This window comes from Carassius auratus, unplaced genomic scaffold (assembly GCF_003368295.1).
Source record: "Carassius auratus strain Wakin unplaced genomic scaffold, ASM336829v1 scaf_tig00217227, whole genome shotgun sequence".
Classification (NCBI taxonomy): Eukaryota; Metazoa; Chordata; class Actinopteri; order Cypriniformes; family Cyprinidae; genus Carassius; species Carassius auratus.
The window spans coordinates 7,894-30,376 of NW_020528951.1; the positions used below are offsets into that span (position 1 = coordinate 7,894).

Below are 22,483 nucleotides of genomic sequence, written 5' to 3' on the forward strand. Positions count from 1 at the left end.
AATCTTTTCTTTTGTCAGGTGTTTCTTAGTGCGTGTCATGACTTTGTCTGAATTTTCAGGTATGTCTTGTTAGTAAAAGTAACAGGTATCTATAATATAAAAACATAAAACATATCAACGCCCCTAAAAATAAAACTGCACTGTTTAGCAGGTTCAACTGTAAGGTGTGGAAAGGTGTGTTGATGCTCACATAAACAAAACCTTCTGTGGTTTACAGGAAGTAAATGTTGACTGGGAAACAGGTTCAGTTACACGAGTGAAGAACAGATAGTGCTGTTTGATGAGATGAACAGCTGATTTGTGTTGGCACACAACACATCTGTCTTCCCTTACCTTCACTTGCTTCATAGGACTTTTTTAGATCCTGGAGACTTTTCCTGTAATCAGAGAGAGTTGTTCTGGTTTGTTCAGATTGAGGCATCTTCTCTTTTATTTTTATTCTTGTGGGTTGTTAGAAAACTCGGGTGAAGCACTGAAAGTCTGTCTATCTGCTTAGAGATTTCACAGCTCCAGCAGCTCAACTGTATGACTTCCTTTCTTCTGTGGTAAAGTTATTTTGAGAAATTACACCACACAAATAATTTTTGATTCAAATATATCTCATAAAGCTGTACATGTACAGTACACAACAGGTTTGAAGGATGAATAGCTGTGGTATTTTGTCATGTTTTAAATCTTGTCTTTTGTCATGTGTTTCTTAGTGTCGTGACTTTGATTTTTCAGGTATATCTTGGTAAAAGTATATTAAAACGTAAAACACACCAATGCCCCTTAGCAGGTTCAACTGTAAGGTGTGTTTATGTTCAGAAAAAAAAAAACTTCTGTGGTTTACATGAAGTAAGGGTTGACAGGGAAACAGGTTGAGTTACACGAGTGAAGAACAGGTGCTGTTTGACGAGATTAACAGCTGACCAACCTAGGAGTTTTTCATGTTCTGGGAATTTTTCAACAGCAAGTTTTATTTTAGTTCCCAAAATGTTCTGCTATAAGTTAGGATAACATTCTCTAAAAACATTCTAAAAATGTATATTGATAACATTGTTAAAACATTATTCTCTAACATTCTGATAAAGCTTCCCATCACACTAGATGTGTACTGACATAGCTCAAAAGTCAAATGTTGGTTGAAAGTGAAAACCCAACTTTTGTTAGATGACAGCATTACCCGCTTCACTTATAAACAAGGTTGACTTTATTTCTGTCATAAATTAAAAAAAGTTCCTATTGAGATTAACATACCTGTTGATGGTTTATTGAAAATAATAGTTTGGTTTGACTTCACCATTATGGTGATCAATAGTTATTCAGTATGACTCTTTTTAATGTTAGTTTTTATTTGATTATTGTAACTACAGAGATGGGCAGAGTACCCGAAAACTGTGTTAAAATAAGTTCTAGTCTGAATAGTTACATGAGTAACAGTAAAAAAAAGTATCGGATTAAAAAAACTGCTCACGTAGTTCATTTCTTTGGGTCATATACTGAATATCAATGCTCTATTTTTATTTCGATATATAGATAAAATATATGTGTGTATATGTATATTTCATCAGCCTTTATTCCAGTCTTCAGTGTCACATAATCCTTCAGAAATCACTCCAACATGTTGATCTATGTTGATCATGTGACACACAGCAGCCACAACATCATATTGGCAAATAATTATTAAGCATTATTATTTTATTTTTTTATTATTAGAAACATTCCCAGTTCCCAGATGCATAAACTGTATCATGAAATATCTCGATTCTCACCTTCATAGACTATTTTAATAACGATAATATGCAATGGTCAATGTAGCCTCATAATGTAATCTGTTAACTATGCATAAAAACCTGTCTGTTTACTTAAGTAACAGATATGAGCCTCATGACATAACATATTTTAATACGACTGACTTTATATTAAATGTTGAAACATTGAAAGTTACTGTGACATATAAAATCGGCTACAGAAAGAGAGCAAATAACATTTAAATTATCAAAGAACACTTTCACTGAATGTATAGAGTTCAATCACTCTCACAAACTATTTATTTATTATTATTTTTGAGAATTAACAGAGGTTTAAATGTTAATGTTTTATTTGAAAATGTTTGATCACCATTACTGTGATCAGTGTTTGCTTTAGTTGGGTAGTTTGACTCTTGGCTTAGTAAGTTTTAGGTTCCTGTAATAGTGTTTACCAAAACACATAATTTGTTATAAATTATTATTAATTAACAATATTCAAGAAAGTTTTCTTCCATCTGCAAAGAAATCTGAGTGAAAGTAACTCTGCTGGGAGTACATGTGAGACTAGGGCTGGGCGATATATCTAACGATATGATCATGCGCATCTAATCAGTAAAGCTGCTTCCGTGATCACCGCTAAAATCTCCATCACCTGCTTATAATTGGAGTGGCATTTAATAGACAGCAGAGGTGGGACTTTCAAGTCACAAGCAAGTCTTCAAGTCATATCCAAGTCCTCAAAGGGTTAACGTTAATGAGATAATTAAGTGACTAATTAAATGATGATTGTGCATTAATGATGAACTTCTGCTGTTAACAATCAACATCACTGAAGTAAAGAGAAACACAAGAACTACAACTGAATTTAGCCACAGCCTTCAACTGAAAAAAAAAAAAAAAAACACTATGTCACCATAATTGTGGTCAGGGTTTGCTTTAGGTAGTCTCTTGACCCTTTTACTATTTCAAAGCAATTTGATTCAAAACAATTGCAATTTTGTTTTTGCAACAAACATGTATGCATTGCTGAATCAAACCTTGTAGTGACAGATGATCTTATGCTTTTTCTGCTTTTATCTCATGTTGATTTGGACGAGATAGTCTTCTTTGGATTGTTGACTGACATTCAGCTTTTACCAGAGTTGGGACTTTCAATTCACAAGCAAGTCTTCAAGTCATATCCCAAGTCCTCAAAGGGTTAAAGTTAATGAGATAATTAAGTGACTAATTAAATGATGATTGTGCATTAATGATGAACACCTGCTGTTCTTGAGAATTACAGAGGATCAGATGTTGATGTTTTATTGGTTAAAGTGATGCAACCATAATGGAGATCAGCGTGTGCTTTAGTGGGGCTCTTGACCCTTGTCTGTCATGTTAGATCTCTTTATGTAGCATTGCATGAGGGGCTGTAAAGTAGAGAGAAGAAATTAATCTGTATGTGATAGGTGGTCAGATTACAATCAAATTGACATTAGCTCTAAGTTTAGCATAATCAACCCAGTAAAACTACACTATGAAAAAAAATTAAAGTAAGTGAATTTTAAATCTACTAAGTGCATACAAAATTTGAAAAACTATACTCTGTAGACACACACAGACATCAAGAACCAGCATATGACTCTCAACAGTGGTGACAATCAACAAAATGTTGCATGCTCGGTGTTCATCACTAATGCAGAATTATCATTTAATTAGTCACTTAATTATCTCATTGACTTTAACTCTTTGAGGAATTGGGATTTAACTTGAGACTTGTTTGTGACTTGAAAGGAATGACTTGATTCCTCCTCTGGTGAAATCAGCTGCTGGGTTCATGGGTGGAATAAACATATGGCAGGACTTTTACTTTCTGACCCCTGGACTCTCCACCTCTGCTCACTATAAGGCTGTATTATATTTCATGTCTATTCGTTTATGTTTCTAGGTGAAATGTTTGCTGTGCCTAAAGGAGCTGACATACAACAATAACACCTCCTCCATGCTCAGGCATCATCGAGCACTGCACGAGCATGCACAGACTACTAACAATCTTTATCAATCAAATCAAATCAATATTTATCCAAAGTGAATCTCACAAGATCTGAGGATCCACTAGTATATTGGGCTCAACATAAACATCTGTATCCTCATTTATAACAGCTGGCCCTGAGTTCCTCTGTTCCATGCGAAAGGATCTTTTCCAAGGCTGGAGAGGTTATGTCCAAAAGGATGATTCGTCTAAATCGTCGAAAAATTCTGTTCCTCAATAAAAAGAATGTGTGATCCTTCCCTCACCCACCCCAAACTGCAGTGTTGCAGTTTGTTCCTCTAAATCCATAGTCCCATAAGCACAACACTGCACTAAAACTAGTAACAGTTTAATGCACAAAACACACCAGAAACAATTCTTAACCTTTCCCACCCCACACTTTTCTGTTGTAATTTGCGTTATTACACTCCCTCCACCATAAGAACTACACTCAACACAGTCTCACTTTTGTTGTTCCTACTGTCACTATCCGAACAATTTATGAATAATGAATGAACTGTGTGTGACAGTTGTCTCTGCACAAGTAAATTCAGACAGACAGAGAAACATATTTTATTTGATACCCAGGCAATGGACAAATGTCTGCTCAGGTCATTGATTCAGTATTTCTTTATTGGTCTGCTATTTCTTTGCACAGTAGCTAGGTGTCACTAGTGAGCAATAATGAATGAAGCCTCGAGTAATGAACCTTTTGGTGAAGCAATGGGCTGCGAGGTCTCAGTGGTTTAGGAAGCCTCATTTTGCCACCACTAGTTACCATACAATCACAGGGTTGTTATAATCAATGAGGTCAATCAAATCTGTTTAGGCTTTAATTGAGTTTGGTGATTCAGATCAAATGCCAATGTTTTGATTTTCTCTCATCTATTTGTTACAATTCAGTTGTAACAGCCAAACCAAATCTGAGTTTAAAAATGTAAGGCTCAAGAGCCCAACTGAACAAAACACTGACCACTATAATGGTGACATAAAAATAGTGATTTTCATCTTTGTTGATTCTCGTCAATAATGGTCAATCATCCCTCAATGAATCACTTATTTATCTCATTAACTTTAACTCAGATTCAGTGTTAATTTAACACTCCTATTTTAACACTTTCACACTCTTGAGTGTGGTCTCACATTTACTCTGAGCAGAGTTAATTTCACTCTGTATTTTTTGCTGTGTAGTTTGCACTGCACAAGACATGGTTTCTTTTTCCCATGTATAATAGATAAACATTCACTGGTTTTATGTGGTAATATAAGTCATCCGGCGAAGCAGGTTAAATGAATAAAGTAGAAAATCAGACAACGATTAGCTCAGATCTGATTAATTTGATCTAAACATTTATTCATTGTTGATTATGTGCTTTTGAAGAGAGCTCCACTCCATCAAGCTGGGGTCACAATATTTCAGTATTCCTGGTCATAAGTGTCTGTGATTTGAATAGTTTTATCATTCAGTTCAGAATGTTACTATTGTTAAGTCATCATTTCAGGAGTGACTCGTCATTCTGTACACACAACAATCAGTCTACTCCAGATTATGATGTTGGGAGGGACTGTACAGACTGATTAATTAAACATTAACCCTTTAGGCGCCAGGGCCTTTTGGAAAAAAAATGCTGTATTTTGACATCAAGATTTCAAAAGCTTGTGGCTTGAAAGGGCTTAAAGATAGAGATCTACTGTCAGTTAGACAAATGTTGGGCATGACCAAAAGTTTATGTGGGGTCTAAATATACTCATCTAATTTGCATATTATGACATCACCAGGGGCGGTCATCTCCGATTTCATAATATTTAGGAAATATTAGATATTGAATTTATGTTTGAACTTATTTGCATGTTTTGTGCGTGTGTGTGTGTGTGTGTGTGTGTGTGTGTGTGTGTGTTTGTGTGTGTGTGTTTATCTTCATTCTAAATGATCAGAAACTAGGAAGCCAAAAATAAAACAGGAGACAGTACTAAATTATTTCTATATTACTATACTATATAGCAGTAAAACACGTGAACAGTAGCCTACTTTTTGATCAGTTCATCAGTAATATACAGGAAATAATATATATTGAATGGATTTTTAAACTTGCAAGGTTTTTTTTTAATCTTTTTATTCTCATTCCAAATGATCAGGGGAGAAAAATTATATTACTGTGCCATAGTAAAATACATTGACCAGCTATCCGCCCACTCTGATATCTAGGTGACACAGTTGTAGTTATTGAGAGTATGGTAGCAATATCTCATTGCATGGCATATTAGGGCTGTGATTAGAAAACTGTTGTAGTGACAGCTGAACTACAGCAGAGAGCAGCAAATTACACTGCTCCAGCCATCTAGCAGAGAAGCTACCTTGAGATTTCAGGAGTCATACACTTCAGCTATTAAATCTTAAAAAACAGTCCATTATGCTGCTTTATATTACACAGTGCATCAGAATGATTTCACTTTTTTTCCCTTGATGAATGCAGGATGAAGCATTCACAAAAAGTCACTGTGAATAGCCTTATTCAGATTGTAATTGTTTCTCAGGGGGATGTAAGTGATTTTCACCATTTACAGTTGGTGCTTTTAATGCCGTCCGAATCCAGGATCTTGGTGCTTTTCTCTCACCACCCTCGTAAAGATCCCCGTCAGAAATACTACTGTTTTTAGACAAACACAGAGGTCGAGTGGTGATTTAATTGCTGCCCGAATCCACATCCCTGAGTTTACAAGAAGAAATTGATTCAAAATTCAGTGTTTAACCCCTTTTTTAATAACTGTAATTTTCATACATATTTATTTCTGAAATGCTGGAAAGTATTTAAAAGAACAATATTTCATAATTGCTCCACCAAAGCGACTGGGAGCAGAAAGAGAAGAAAAACACTCGAAGTGGGTCTTTATTGTGGCAGCAGCAGGTATGCAATAACATTTTAAAGTGGGGGTGAAATGCTCGTTTTCACTCAATATCCTGTTAATCTTGAGTACCTATAGAGTGGTACTGCATCCTTCATAACTCCAAAAAGTCTTTAGTTTTATTATATTTAAAAGAGAAAGATAGTCTGTACCGATTTTTCCCGGAAAAACACGAGTGTCTGGAGGCGTGACGTGTGGGCGGAGCTAAAGAATCACGAGCGCGAGTAGGCTTTTGTGTTGAGAGCGTTTGGAAGCTGTGACATTACCGTGAGGAAAAAACCATCATCCAAAACAAACCATAGCTAACAGTCAGATTCAGCCGTATATTTATGATCCAGAATCAGATCCAGAGGCTGAAACTGAACGAGAGCAGCAGCAGCAACGACTTGCTCCGAGCGGGGATCGAACCCAGGTTACCGGCATGGGAGGGGACGCACTAACAAGGAGGCAGAGAAATTTGAAGCAGTTTTACTCACCGCCTGCGGTTCCAACACACGATCGTGGCCCTTTTTCATTGGGATTGCATCATCCTTAAGAAATAAACGATACGCAAATCCGGCGTCAAACTGGACCTTGTTTGTAAAACAAGCATCTTCGAAATGCAGGGAACAAACAAAAACACTTGCACAACTCCGTTGATGCTCTGTAAAAATAAACTCCATCCACTGGTCCCTTAATGCTGTTTTTTTTTTTGGTAATCTGTGCAGGGTTGTCTTGCCCTGGCAACTAAAAATACACTTCTTTTGGGACATTTCGCGACGCTCTCGCTCTGATCAGTGAAGTCTGTTGTGCTCTCAGTGCTCTGCTATACAGGAGCGCGCTCTTCCGGCAGAAGTGCTCAGGACACATATAAGGAAATTCCGCTCCATCTAACGTCACACAGAGCCATACTCGAAAAAAAAAACTTTCCGAAACTTGTGACAAACCGGAAGGAGTATTTTTGGAACAGAAATACTCCTTCAAACGTACAACTTAATTTTTGAAACTTTGTCCATGTTTAGCAGGGGAATCCAACTCTTTAACAGTGTAAAAATCTCAGTATGCATGAAATAGCATTTCACCCCCCCCCCCCTTTAAGATGTGTAATATTATAAACAGATTTATATCGCGTTTAATTATATACCACTATAGCCCACCTTTGTTCCTATTTTTAAACAGGAGATTTAAATAATCAAATAATAAATATGATTATATATTATAAAATATGCTTGGAATAATAAGAATACAAACAATCATGTGACTGGCCACGTGAGCAGCACTTTCCTGAAGTTTCCCTCTTTTCAGGGTTAACATAGTCAGAGTTTTCATTTAACCTTCTTTCTGAAATAGGCCCCTGGACTTTGATTTGTCATCTTGTTTCTATATTACAAAATCAACAACGTCACAAAAAAAGTGTGTTTTTTGAGGGAAAGATAACCTTGTTCAGTTTTTCCGGTGCAGCAACAGAGTTGCACACGTGTGTTAGCATGGCTCTCAAGTCTTACGTGTCCACAGTGAGGCACACGCATGTCGAGTTCACACGCTCTCAGGCCACACCTTGTATTTCTCACGCTGAGAAGTAAGGGATAGCTTGTCCCACTATTTAAACAATTAACTCTTTCCCCGTCAGCATTAAAAAAATTTAAAAAAAATGCTGTGGTTTGCAGCCACCGCCAGCGATTTTGATGATTTTCAGTCAAATTTGATGGTCTTCAGTATATTTTTCTGTATGCAACACACTAAAATAATGATCACAGATTTAAACAAAAAAATTCTTTTTTTATTTTTATTTTTTATCAACACTAGAATATAGGTTCCCTAAATAATCGATAATTTTGAGCAAAAAGTTGAAAAAAATCTAATTTTTATCAAAAACTACATCTGGATAATATTCAGTATGAATATCAAAGCATAAATCCTGTAAATCGCTTCCATCAACACCTCCAAAGCTAGCACAGATATATATATATACCACTTCCTGGATCAACATTGTACTTTGTAACATTATGCTGTTTTCATTTATGCTGTCTATTGCTGATAATCACATTATTTTTCATATGCATCTGTTTACATAAGAGATTAATGTTTACCATCCTTTTCACGTGTGTTTTTGTTCAGGAGGTCTTGTACTCGTTCAGAAGATGTGTAATAGTGCCCCTGAGTGTATAACAGTGAAAACTCGTTATAACTCATCAGTGGAAGGGAAAGAGTTAATAGACAAGGCTGGGGAAGTTATCTGTCCAGGTCATATCTGTCTCAGAATTATACAGAGTTACATAACACCTACCAGCCAATCATGAACATGGATGCACACCCACACAGAGAGAAAGTTGATAGAGCAAGATCCCCTTCGGGTGTTTTTTTTTTTTTTAGCATTTTTAACATTTTGATTTTACGATGCCTAGACGAATCGCTTACCTCCCTGTCAACACTTTGCTCTCACAGTGATGTCACCATGAGCTCCCAGGATACTCGTGATGAGGTCACAATGTGAGGTCACTGTGAGCTAAAAGTGTAACCTCACACTGCACTCAATGTGTGCTCATACTAATGTGAGGTCAAAGTGCACTCACTGTACAGAGACTAGGTACCCAGCATGCACTGCAGCATGAAGCTTTTAATTGTCACCATTGTTGAAATTCATACACTGATTTTTTTATGTTTCTCTGTTTTTAAATGACACTGTAGTTCAAAATGCTTGTGACTTGTTATGCTTTTACATAAATTATTAAACTGCTGGCATATGTTGCATCATTAAATACCTTTTATAATTAAAAAAACGTTAGATAAGTAGCTCCCCACAAAAACTGCATATTGAATCTGGGTGGTGATTGTGTTATCAATAACAACCCGATATCACCTGGTTGCGGTTTCTTTTTGGTATTTCTTGCTTTAACAAATGTGCTTTACAAACACAGTTACAGCAGCCCAAAAAATATAATGTCTAAAAAGTCAAGGGTTAAGAGTCCAACTAAAGCAGATACTAAGCAGCTTGATGCTAGCGTGTGAAATGAAACAATCAAACATCACAACTCTCTGTTCATTCTCAATAAGTGCTTTTGTAGATGTTTATCTAAGGCGGAAATAGACTTCCATAGAAGTAGCTTTCAAACCCTGCAGATTTCTGTCAGTGTGGATAATTCACACAGATTCTTATTTAAATTACTGGATTTTAGCCGCAAAAATTTTCTGAGCAACTGTAAATGTGACCGTACCTTTAAAAGCCACTTGCAGCAGTGTGGCAAGAACATTGATTTATCTAATGTATTTCAATTTTTTAATGATACATTTTTAATTTATTTACTTCACTTATTTAATGATTTATCAACTTTATTTAAGCATTTGTTTCACTTATGTTATGATTTATTGTTCATAAAATCATTGATTTCCGATGAGATCACATCTGACATAATGTACATATAGACATAATCCTTTCAATGCAGTTGAAATTTATTTGAAGGTTTGCTACATTTATACAATAGTAAATCAAACGATCAAAAACAAAGATAAAGTAAAAGCTAAACCTTCACATCTATCAAATGATGAAAATAATATCAGACATTGGTTCCTGAAAACACTGATGTTTCTAAAACACACGTTTGATCTTCATGCGGATAGATTTCAGACCGACATCAAGCCCCTTCCAACTTTGCCAAACATCTCCAATGGCAAAAAAGTTTGTATTTGGAGTTTTTCCCCATAAATACACACCGTTGGGGTTTGTGCCGTGACAGTTTTTGTACCAAAATGCGCCGAGATGCAGACCGGCACAGTTATGTTCATAGGAATCTTGGTCCTTGTCAAAGGTGGAGAACTTCTCTCCGTCATGGTACAACAAAGATTCACCTGCAGAGGAAGAGCATCACTCAGCACATTGGGATCTTGTGACTTATTCACTTATTCATGACATATTGACCATTCATAATAATACATTTCTGATTATTTAGAATGACATCTATTTCTGATTAAAAATAATAATAATAATAATAATAATAATAATAATAATAAAAAAAACTCTGATATTCTACTATACAAGGAACCCTCTAATTTGGTGCATGTAATATTAGGTGCTGTAATATCAGAGGTTAAAATTAACAACAGAGCTCAAAGTACTATATTCAGCTGCTATTTATTTTCAGGTTATCCACTGATGTATATAATAACTGGATGCTCATTGCGTTCTAAACTACAGACAATGACTGACAGCCAAAACACTGACCCACATCACCCGATTTAAAGCGTATCAGTCGCACGGGATTAGATTGCATGGTATTTTTATGTAAATTAATTTTTACTTCTACCTGCAATATTCTGATATAATGTGAAATTACATAAACTGACTGTGCAAGGCAAATGAAGGTATGTGAATAAAAAGCATAAATCTTTATTCAGATTTCAGAATGAGCTTGTCGTTTGTACATATGTTGTGGATTTCGTTTGTCTGTTGTTTATCACAGGCAGGGATGTTGTGGCAGGCTCACACATCTGGTCAGCCAGAATCTCAGGCTTTTCCTCAAAGAAAGTATTTAGCAGCATCCAGTAGGACTTTACCTGGGGCGTCACAAACCAGATCTTGCTGCCAGACCAGACCCTGAACCCCTCCATGAGGGTAATGTTATTTCAGATGACGAGGTAGCTGGCACCAATGAACTTCTTCACATACACATCCAAGTTTCTTCTTCTTTGTCAAATAAAGATTGTGGCCCAGTTGGGGTTGTAATGATTTCACATTGGGGCCATATTTATTCAGGCAATCTCCAATTTCATTTTTTCTGTCTCAATAATGCTTTTAAAGACAATGATGTTGAAAAAGGTAAAGATCCAAAATAGTCTTTAATAACAGTCACAGGTTGAACCAAACAAAGCAGGCAACAGAGATGGCAGCAGACAAAGATCAGCAAGAAGGACCAAAACAGAGCAAAACTGTAACACCTACCTGCTCCGCCATCTATGAATCCTGAAACATGCAGTCGATACCCATCAGCTTCAGGACCCACAGAGAAAGAGGAGTACACCGCAAAAACTTGATTTCCTTCAAAGTCCTCCAGATCCACTCTCAGCGTGTACCTCCTGTTGCGTGTCAGCTGGTTCATGTTCTCCAGCCCTGATCACACACACACATGAAGAACACGTTCAACCAAACACGGGACATGAACATCCACACAAACACACACACACACTGAGAGATCTTACCCAGCCAGTATTCACTTTCCACATTCCCAAATCCTCTCTTGTACTGATCCCACGGCCGATAGAAGTTCACACTGCCGTCCATTCTCCTCTGAATCACCTGTGATGGGTTTATACAGAAGTTTCTGATTCATAATGAATGTTCTGATGTGTGTTAATGATTTATAGTCACATTAATACCGTCCATCCTCCATTGTCTTCAACTTTCCCATCTGAGATCATCTCACAGTAAACCCAGAGGGGAGCGTCGCCCGCTGGATAGATGGGATAAATCCCACTGATTTTTTGTCCTGAGTTACAAATGTCAGAACAGTCGAATGGCATGAATTTACAGTCACTGCCCAGTACAGCCGGAAGAAGAGCCACCAAAAACACCATCATCTATATGAGACAGAAAGATAAAGAGATTAAATAAAAAAAAAATTTTGAAAACATCTCTAGGAATGTAGAGTTAGTATAAACGTACTGCCATCTTCTCAATCTTTCCCACAGCAGATCACAGCAGAGATCTGTTTTACCTTGACAAAAATAACAATCATGTTTCTGTTATGTCTATTTCCTGAAAGATCAAGTTTATGTTCTGTAAAGTAACTGACCATTTGTGTTGTGCCTCTTGTGTTGTTCTGTTTGATAAAAACACTCTTTATATATCTGTCAGATTGACAGGCGCCTCCTCTGCATCTTCATGTAAATGTAAGCACTAGATGTCTAGCTACATGATCATGTTATCTGTAATGTATGTTTACAGAGAGAGAGAGAGGGGGGGGATACCAAATTAAATATTAGATTCTGGTAAATAACCCATTCTGCAGCCAAAAGTTATTTACACACTAAGTCATACACCATCAATTATAACAAAGGACAAAATGGCCACAACTGTTTTATTTATATTAATTAATCATATTCAATTCAAAGTGTAGATTGCCTCTCAAACAGCCTGACAACGTGCACTCAGATTGTCCGGTAGAGCCAGACAAATATATTATGATAGCAAACCCTAACAAAATATGTCCTCTGAATTTCCAAAATGTCTCTTTCTCTATAGGTTTTATGAACAATAAGGGAACTTCTTTCCATGTTATCATTCTGCAAACATTATGTAAATGTTACTTTCAAATGGGAATTTTCTGAAAGGAGTAGCAATACTTAACAAAGTACATAGTAAATACCAGAGAATTTGGAACAAACATTCTGTTCATGTCACTGAAAAATGTTATGTAAGATTTAGGAGCAGCTGACCAGAGTTTGAATCTATTCCTGTAACTTATTGCATTACAGATTATAACCGGACCCTTCATCGGTTTCTGTTCAAGATGTTGATGCAGAAACACATCTTCGCGAGCATCTGACCAGTAATGCAGTTCATGTTCAAAGGACGAGCTTTTAAAAGCAAGGATTTTTGTACTTGTACTTAAGAAAAATTCTGTCTTAACAACGTTCACTTGCGATGGAGTAATATTTGACCATCAGTGTCTGTACTTTCACTCAAGGAGTGGAGTGGTTTACTTTGTCCACCTCTGGTTGCAAGCCCCAGCCTATGAAGAAAAGGGGCGCAGGAGACTTGCACAGGACACTAGAAGAGGCAGCATCCATGACATTTTGGTAGGGATCCCAATTCGTCAGTCATTACCGACATGGCGTTAAAAGTGACTGACTGCAAGGGAACATCTCGGTTACGTATGTAACCCTCGTAACATGAAGGTGGGACCGGGCACGTCACCACAGCTGTTTGGCCTGGTCACCAGCTCGGCTCCTCAGCAATAACCTAACTAGGCCAATGCATTGCACACACTGCCTATTCATACTCGCACTATGATCAGTGGCAGCTGTGCATTGGCTCATTTATTTTACACTTAAGTTGGATTGGTTTCTCAAAGTGAGACCCCAATTCGCCTGTCATTACTGACATGATGTCTCTGTCCACTCTTCGGGGAAAGAGGGTTACAAACGTAAGTGAGACGTTTCTGAGAGAAGTTCAGAATAAGGGTTGAAAATAATATTTTTTTCACATATCATTTATTTATTTACTTATTTATTTGTTGTGTCATTATAAGTAAACCTCAAGGAACATAATCAAAATAATAAAAAGTCCATGTCATGAGCCCTTTAAAGAAAGAAACTTAATAAGAAGAGAGTTCCGGCTTCAGAAATGTTATTTTCAGTGCTGTTTAGATGTTTAGACAGTTTCACTGTAAATTCTGTAGAAAAATATAGTTTGTTCTCATTCTATGTTTTTGGGTAATTGCTGTTTGTCCTCAATGGGTTTTGGTCTTGAATGTGTTCTAGTGAAAAGCTTAAGAGCTAATAACAGATCACATGGCCTCCAGCTTTGCATGTGTCATGAACAGAAATGAGTCTTATGTTGGTTTTTGGGATGTCAACAGCTCAAACCAATTCATTTTGTGTGTCAAGAGTACAAATGTATAAAAACAAATAAAGCACTATGAAGACACAAATACAGACAGTGTCTTGAAATGTAAGCCTGTTTACCTCTCAAACATCTGATCTACTGAAGAGCAAACCATTGAGGATGTTGTGTTTTGTTTTGAACATGTCATGTCATCTGCAAAGAAAAAATGGATCCAAGAAACATGTTTGTTAATGTAAGTTAAACAGTACATTGTGCATTATGATGAATTTCCAAGTGAAGGCAGGTGTGAGTGCATGTGATCTGCATGCAAAGTGAGGCCAAGACTTTTGGAGGGTGCCTGGTGTCAAGAAGGGCTGCGAAGAACCCACTTCTCTCCAGGAAAAGCAACAGTGCAGACTGGTCTTCCCCACTGGGCAAAGTTACGTCCAGTGGATGTCTTTTTATGTCTTTGCTGACGTTGAAAAGACGTCCCCTGAGGAGCCAGAATGAAAGTTAAAGTTGATGACCTTTCATTTCTGACAGCAGCCACAGTCCCATTTAGCAACTTGTTGGCAACCGTGTTTTTTAAGAAACATAACAGTTAAAAAAATCACAACTGGGGTGTAACTGGTGTGTTTTATGTTGTAGAATAAAACGTGAAAGTTGAACCTGTGTGAATCACGGACCTTATTTTAGGGATTTAACCAAAATCCCATTCAAAAACCAATTGACTCTTTATGGAACTGGAAGTGCTAAAATGCTAACTCTCTTCCGGGTTTTTGCCTGCAAAGTGACATCAAAGGTCCAGGACTCTATTCTCATGAAATGTGTCAAAAATGTCCTTGTTCCTTATTGAATTTTATTTTTTAATTTTTTTATGCTGGGATGACATGCACATGACCAGCATAAACCAGCAAAGGGACCAGCATCCCAGCATCAAAACATACCTAACCAGCATATGCTTCTTTTTTTATTTTTTTCAGTAGGGTTGTATGTAAATTATTATTATTATTATTTTGTATTTGTGACATTACTGCATATGATTACATTTACCCCATATATTACCATATATTTTACTCTATATTATACTTATAATATTTTAAAACAGGCTTTAAACAGATGTACAGTATTTTTGAAGAGCTTAGAAGAGTTGCTATCAGGATAACTGTCATTAACAGATATAAGGCGGGGCTTGAGAGAGGGACTGTTATTGTTACATTTGTTGTTCATTTTAGGTGAAATATGTCCCGGACATATGTGAGTCACGTCATTAGTGCTTGGCTAAATAACACCAGCAGTTTCCTTAACTCACATAATCGGTGTCAATAAAATCCACTATTTTGCTTAAGTATGTATTTTATGCAATACAAAATGGGTTAACTAATCATTATATCTGTGATTGTTTCACTCATTTTCCTACAAGCATCCGTTGTCTGTCAATGCGCTCATTTTCGTCAAACTGAAGGCCTATCGCTCCAGTCCAGCAGGGGGCGGAAGTGCGTCACATGTTGCTGCGTCTCGCGCAGACTCACGACGGAAGTAGTACAGAGTTTTCTTTCTGCTGCTGTGTGATTAACGTATTTCAGGTCAGTTATGTGAATTTACTGCATAATGTACTTTAAGAGATTATGACCGTGTGCTTTATTGTATCTCGCTACTGTGTGTCGGACGATGATTTATGTTTTACAGAGAAGCGAGTTCAATATCATGTTTTAATACTTCAAATCCAGCAGCTAAACGTTTCTTACATGTGATTAATGTTATGCATTATTGTATAATATTTGATAGAAAGCATAAATCATCTTTGTAACATTGTTAGGATTTCTTGAGCACTTTTTTTCTCTCTAAGGTACATTTTTCATAGTAAAATGTAAACATTTTGTTATGAAAAGGTTTGTATTTAAAACGTTTTATTGAATGATTAGATTTTATTTTAGATTTTTCTGTTTTACCATTATCCCAGACATTCAGTAGAAAACTATAAACAAGGTATTGTAAATATTCTTTGAACTAATAATTACTAGTAACTTTATTAACTTGCCATGAAGGCAGTTCATTTTAATAAATTGTATTAGTATAAAGAAAGGTTAGTCAGAATCTGAAGAAACATCTAATTATATGTGAATTAGTTTTTTTTCAGTCCATTATCAATGTGTCTTCCAGTAACCATGAAGTGTTTGTGTTCAGATTTTGATCATGAAAGCGCAGGTGGATGTGGTCTGCTGTAAATCAGTAGGAACTGATCTGTCCATGCTGGATATTGAGGATTTCATCACAGAAATCTGTCAGCTGAAGAAAGAGGTGGCTTCACTGGAGGCAAAGCTGAGAGAAAGAGGAGACAAACTGAACAGAGAGGTTTGAACAGATCTTCATTTCATCTTTAGCTGCTAATATGGACTGATTGTTGTGTGAATCAATGTCTTATTGTTAATCATACTCTCACTAGATATATTACTGATTGTGTTTGTCAGGATGTGGAGCAGGTTTGGGTGCGTGAGACTGATGGGACGGAAGCTCAGGATTCAGTCTGGAGCGTCAGAGATCAGAGATCCAGAGACACACAGGACTCAGAGCTCAGCCTCACTTTACTCTGTTATACTGACGCTCAGGATCATGAATCCACTGATCAAACCTCTGACTGTAACGCTGGAGAACAGCAGATGCTGCAGACGCCGCTGAAGATGTGCTCCGTCAAACTGGTGGACTGCAGGAACCTGATCGAGAGCAGAGGAGAAGAAACCACCGCAGAGAAACAACAACAACACACTGATGAGGAAGAGGAGGAGGAGAATAATGGGGATGATGATGATGAAGATTTTGTTCCTCCAGGTTTGTTTCTCTTTTTATGTTGTTTTAAATGACACTTCATTGTCAGCAGCGACTCTGCAGAATCAGGCTCACATTGACTGATGGCGCAGATTTTCAGAGATATTTGGGACCATGATGGAAAATTTTAGTAGTGCTAAACGATTTACAGGAAAATCAAATTGACACATTTCTGATAATTTTTTGAATGGGATTAAAAATGTCCCTTTTTAAGAGCTCCAGGTTTTCTGTGTTTGTTTGTAGGGCTGCAGGGTTTGGCCAAACATCACACTTTGATTGTTTTTCAGTATAGTGTGACAAATATTCATACATTATGAATCATTACTTTTACATTTATTCCTTTTGCAGATAATTTTATCCAAAGCGATTTTGAAATGAGAACAATAGAAGCAGTCAGACCAACAAGATAACAACAACATTAATAGTGACGTGACATACACCCAAGTATGGTGACCCATACTCAGAATTCGTGCTCTGCATTTAACCCATCCAAAGTTCCCAAACCCACATACAGCAGTGAGCACACACCTGGAGCAGTGGGCAGCCATTTATGCTGCGGCGCCCGGGAAACAGTTCGGGGTTCGGTGCCTTGGTCAAGGACACCACAGTCATGGTATTGCCAGCCCAAGACTCGAACCCACAACCCTAGGGCTAGGAATCAAACTTTCTAACCACTAGGCCACAATTTCTTCTATACAAATGCCTTGACATGTCTCAGTTAGTCTAGCAGAGTACACGTAGCTAGTTTTTTATATATATATAGAATGGAATAGAATAGAAAAAGTAAGTGCTAGGATTTAGTTAGTCAGGTGCTTGTAAAGAAAAAAAAAAACATATGTCTTAAGACCTTTTATTTTTATTATTATTGGTTTAAGAGCTGTTCGAATAGGATCAGGAATGATTCAACCAGCTGGGTACAGTTCAGGAAAAGGTCAATGAGAGTGATTTTGTGCTTTTGGTTAGCAAAACAAGACGCCATTCAACTTGCAGAACGCAAGCTTCTTGACGGCGCAAAATTTTAATAAGTTTAAGTTTATTAGTTTTCAAACTAAGTTTGAACTAGCGATATTAACTTTAGATATATTGGTTCAGTGCCAGTGGTTGCCTTGTAGGCATGCATCAGTACCTTGAATTTGATGCTAGGGCTGACAAGCTACGCAATGTCACGTTCATTATCGAAGGCGATTCATCTGGGATAATGAACGCAATATTGTGTAGCTTTTCAGTGATCTACAGCTCTGTCTATAAAATGTCACTCCATTTAGAAGCAGGTGATGGTGATTTAGCAGTAATCAGGGAACCAGATTTACTGATTAAATGCGAATGATCATATCGTTAGATATATCGCCCAGCCCTATTTGATGCAAGCGGCTAATGGTAGCCAGTGTAAACTGAAAAGGAGAGAAGTAAGGTAAGCTTTTTTTGGCTAATTGTGGACCACTCTCACTGCTGTTGTAAATAGTTGTATATAGATAGTACGTGCTGGAAGGGCCATCAAGAGAGCATTGCAATAGTCCAGGCTAAAGAGAACAAGAGCTTGGACAAGAAGTTTTGTGGTTTGCTCTGACATAAAGGGTCTAATCTTGCTAACGTTGTATAAGGCAAATCTGCAGGACCAGGCCGTTATAGCAATATGGTCTGTGAAGCTCAACTGATGATCCATCATAACTCCCAGGTTTTTGGCTGTACTTAAAAGAGTTAAGGTTGACGAACCCAGTTGTATATAGCAGTTGTGATGAAACAATGGATTTGCTGGAACCTAAAACAGTTCTGTCTTAGCTAGAAATGTCTGTCTGACAGACTGCAATGCGAGCAGCTACCGCCGAATCATCTGGTCGGAATAAGGAGAAGAGTTGAGTGTCATCAGCATAGCAGTGGTAACAAAAGCCATGCTTCTGAATGACAGATCCTAATGATGACATGTAGACAGAGAAGAGGAGTGGTGCAAGCACTGAGCCTTGAGGAACCCCAGTAGCAAGATTTTGTGACTTAGAAACCTCACCACTTTAAGACACCCTGAAGGATCTGAGAGGTAGGACTTGAACCACAGGAGTGCAGTTCCAGAGATGCCCACTGTTCTGAGGGTGGACAGTAGAATCTGGTGATTAACGGTTTGAAAAGCAGCAGACAGGTCCAGTAAGACGAGTACTGAGGATTTGGAAGCTGCTCTTGCCAGTTGCAGGGCACCAGTAACCAAGAGCAGAGCAGTCTCAGTTGAGTGGCCACTTTTGAAGCCGGACTGGTTGCTGTCCAGCAGGTTGTTCTGTAAAAGGAACTTAGAGAGCTGGTTGAACACAGCTCACTCAAGTGTCTTTGCAATGAAATGTAAGAAGGGATACAGGTCTGTATTTTTATGTTTATTTTTTTCTAAAAGTGCTGGATTTAGAGAAGCTTTTTTTAAGCAGTGTGCTTACACGAGCCTGCTTAAATGCTGTAGGAAATGTACCAGAGTGAATAGAGGTGTTGAAAATGTTTGTTAGCGAAGGTAGGACTGAAGAAGAAATGGCCTGAAGGAGGTGACTGGGGTCAGAACAGTTGATAAGTTTGTTTTGGTAGTATGTCATTTTAGCAACGGAGACTTTGCAGAGAAGGAACAGATGAGTGACTGATACACATTAAGGTTGGTAGAGTTGTTTTATTTGCACTGAACTCAGGGCTGCAAAGAGGAAATAGAGCGATGTTCCAAGGGGCAGAGGGGGAAGTGCATGCTGGTCTGGATGAAAGTGGGTAAAATTTGTCGAAGCAAGATGTTAGAATGGAGATTGTCAATAGCACTGATTGCGTCCAGTGCTGAAAACTGAGAGAGTGAAGGAAGTGAGGATGAAACCATAGAGGATAGGCGAGAAGGAGAGAGTTAGCACAGTTTACATCGAAAGGTGACCTGCGGAGGAGTGTGTGCTGTGTCAGGAGTCAGTGTGAGGTTGGAAGTGATGAAGTGGTCTGAGGTGTGCAGTGGAGCAACTAAAATGTTGGTTACCCGACTTGTGAGTATTAGACGCTCGCTTTAGATCGAATGAGGCGAGCAGAGTATTGAAGTCAGCAGCTTGGGGTTTATCTAGATGGATGGTGAAGTATCCGAGCAGTACCAGAGGAGTACCATCCTCTGGAAAGTTTGATAGTAACACATCCAATTCCTCAAAGAAGCTGGTCAGTTGATCTAAGGCACGATAAATGACTACAAAGTGGATGTTAACAGGGTGAGCAATAGTAATTGCATGTGATAGAAGGTAAGATTTCCATTATTATTTGAGATTAGGAGATCAGTACTTCCATCACTTCCATCACACAGGTGTGGGAAACCAAAAGTATTTGGCAACCAAAATTATATGGCCAAAAATAGCAAAACATATAGCTCTGTCTGTGTTTGAATAATCAAAAAGGCCAACAGCGTGACGTGATCAAATATCTTTATCCAAGTATATTTTAAAGTTGTTTTATTAAAGTTTTGTTCCTTTCAGATGTCAATGGTGGCTCATCTTCTGATGGAGATGAAGAAACACAGCTGCAGACCAAGAGTTTCTCCTGCAGCACCTGTGGAAAAACACTGAGTTCAGAGGGTCATTTAGCAAGACACGAGAGAACACACACAGAACAGAAAGACTTCAGCTGTAAGATATGCAACATCAGCTTTCCTACAGCAGAAGAGAGGAGACTTCATTCAAAAGAGCACAGCGGGAAGAAGGAGTTTCACTGTGAACAATGCGGGAAGGTTTTTTTCAATCATTCTAGTCTAAAAGTTCACTTAAAGACTCACGGTGAAAAGTCTTTCCACTGCAGTGAATGTGGCAAGTATTTCAGCACCAAAGGAAATCTTGATGCTCATAAGCGAATCCACACGGGAGAAAGACCATACAAGTGTCCTCACTGCGAGAAAAGCTTCAATCACGGATCTCATCTGAAGAAACATGTGCGTTTGCACACCAATGAGAGACCGTATCAGTGCAGAGAATGTGGGAAAGCCTTCACAAACTCATTCACTCTAAAGTCACACCAGAGAATCCATTCAGATGAGAAACCCTTTCAGTGCAAACACTGCGACAAACGATTCCGTCAAAGAACAAATCTGAATTGTCACGAGAGAATTCACACCGGAGAGAAACCGTATCTGTGCGCCCACTGCGGGAAGAGTTTTTCTGATCCAACTCATTTCAGGGAACATAAGCGAATCCACACTGGGGAAAACCCATATCACTGCAGCATCTGTGGGAAGAGTTTCACACAAAACACTAACTTAATAATGCATCAGAGGATTCATACTGGAGAAAGACCGTTTAAATGCTCACAGTGTGAAAAGATGTTTGCTCGATCAGACGTCCTTAAGGTCCATCAGCGAGTTCATACAGGAGAGAAACCTTACTCCTGCTCCATCTGCGGCGAGAGATTCGCTTATTTAGGTAGTTTTCAGACCCACCAAAACAAACACCCTAAAGAACAAACTGCTCCAGAATCATCAGAGTGACTTTCATGTCTTGGTCTGTCAGTAAAGGATTTATTTCGGCAGTTGCTTTCATAATTCATGCCATGAGATATATGACAGTAACACCATACACATGATGATTTGAATGTAAAACATGAACCGTATGATATAGATCTGGAGCTATTCCACACCAAAGAGTGCCTGTTTTGTTTTTATATATATAACTTTGGTCTCAAACTCATTTCCTGGAGGGCACAGCTTAGTTTAGCTCCAGTTTAGCTCCAACCCAATTCAAACACACCTGATCCAGCTAATCAAGCTCTTCAGGATCACTAGAAACTCCCAAGCAGTTGTGAGTTGGAGCTAAACTCTGCAGACCTGTGGCTCTCCAAGAATTGAGCTTGAAAAAATGTTCTAATTTACTTCCAATTAACTATCAAATAAAGTCTGAAGATACTCAACATTGACTGTTTTTAAAACAATTCAGTAACTTAAAGGGGGGGGGGGAGTGAAATGCTCATTTTCACTCAATATCCTGTTAATCTTGAGTACCTATAGAGTAGTACTGCATCCTTCATATCTCCAAAAAAGTCTTTAGTTTTATCATATTTATAAGAGAAAAATAGTCTGTGACGATTTTTTTTTTGAAAAAAAAAGGCGTGACGTGTGGGCGGAGCTAAAGAATCACGAGTGCGAGTAGGCTTTTGCGTTGAGAGCGTTTGGAAGCTGTGACATTACCCTGAGGGAAAAAAAAACATCATCCAAAACAAACCATGGCTTACAGTCAGATTCAGCCGTTTAATTATGATCCAGAATCAGATCCCGAGGCTGAAACTGAACGAGAGCAGCAGCAGCAACGACTACAACAGCGTCTCTATGTGGTATGTATTGAAACTGTATATATTTGCTTATGTAACCCCACTCTCCCGGGTCCTTTCTGACGCTCCTCGTACTCGCTCCGAGTGGGGCTTGAACCCGGGTCTCCTCTAACAAGGAGGCTAAATGGCTATAGCCACTAGTGTCTGTTGCTAGTGCGTCTCTTGAGATCGGGGAGGTTTACCTGCACAGCACTA

General features: G+C 38.0%; 2 protein-coding genes across 2 annotated transcripts; one reads left to right on the forward strand and one right to left on the reverse strand.

Annotated features, from left to right (window-relative positions):
* Positions 1-10,056: 10,056 nt before the first annotated feature.
* On the reverse strand, positions 10,057-12,477 carry LOC113100290 (microfibril-associated glycoprotein 4-like). The gene is made up of 6 exons (XM_026265078.1): positions 12,414-12,477; positions 12,284-12,335; positions 11,998-12,198; positions 11,821-11,917; positions 11,564-11,731; positions 10,057-10,473 (listed from the first exon to the last, which is right to left on the reverse strand). The coding sequence occupies exons 2-6, from the start codon at positions 12,287-12,289 to the stop codon at positions 10,214-10,216; spliced, it is 732 nt and encodes a 243-aa protein (XP_026120863.1). The 5' UTR covers positions 12,290-12,335; positions 12,414-12,477; the 3' UTR covers positions 10,057-10,213.
* A 3,110-nt stretch (positions 12,478-15,587) lies between these two features.
* On the forward strand, positions 15,588-21,869 carry LOC113100294 (zinc finger protein 501-like). The gene is made up of 4 exons (XM_026265083.1): positions 15,588-15,753; positions 16,355-16,522; positions 16,687-16,996; positions 20,452-21,869. The coding sequence occupies exons 1-4, from the start codon at positions 15,673-15,675 to the stop codon at positions 21,450-21,452; spliced, it is 1,560 nt and encodes a 519-aa protein (XP_026120868.1). The 5' UTR covers positions 15,588-15,672; the 3' UTR covers positions 21,453-21,869.
* The last annotated feature ends 614 nt before the right edge of the window (positions 21,870-22,483 follow it).

Bases quoted from the DNA above. Each gene is read 5' to 3' on its own strand.
- LOC113100294 (XM_026265083.1), top strand. From the start codon at position 15,673: ATGTTGCTGCGTCTCGCGCAGACTCACGACGGAAGTAGTACAGAGTTT. The intron at 15,754-16,354 runs GTCAGTTATGTG...GTTTGTGTTCAG, and splicing joins GTGTGATTAACGTATTTCAG to ATTTTGATCATGAAAGCGCA. The intron at 16,523-16,686 runs GTTTGAACAGAT...ACGGAAGCTCAG, and splicing joins GAGACAAACTGAACAGAGAG to GATTCAGTCTGGAGCGTCAG.
- LOC113100290 (XM_026265078.1), bottom strand. The intron at 11,918-11,997 runs GTATTAATGTGA...AACCCATCACAG, and splicing joins AAGACAATGGAGGATGGACG to GTGATTCAGAGGAGAATGGA. The intron at 11,732-11,820 runs GTAAGATCTCTC...GTGTGTGATCAG, and splicing joins GGAAAGTGAATACTGGCTGG to GGCTGGAGAACATGAACCAG.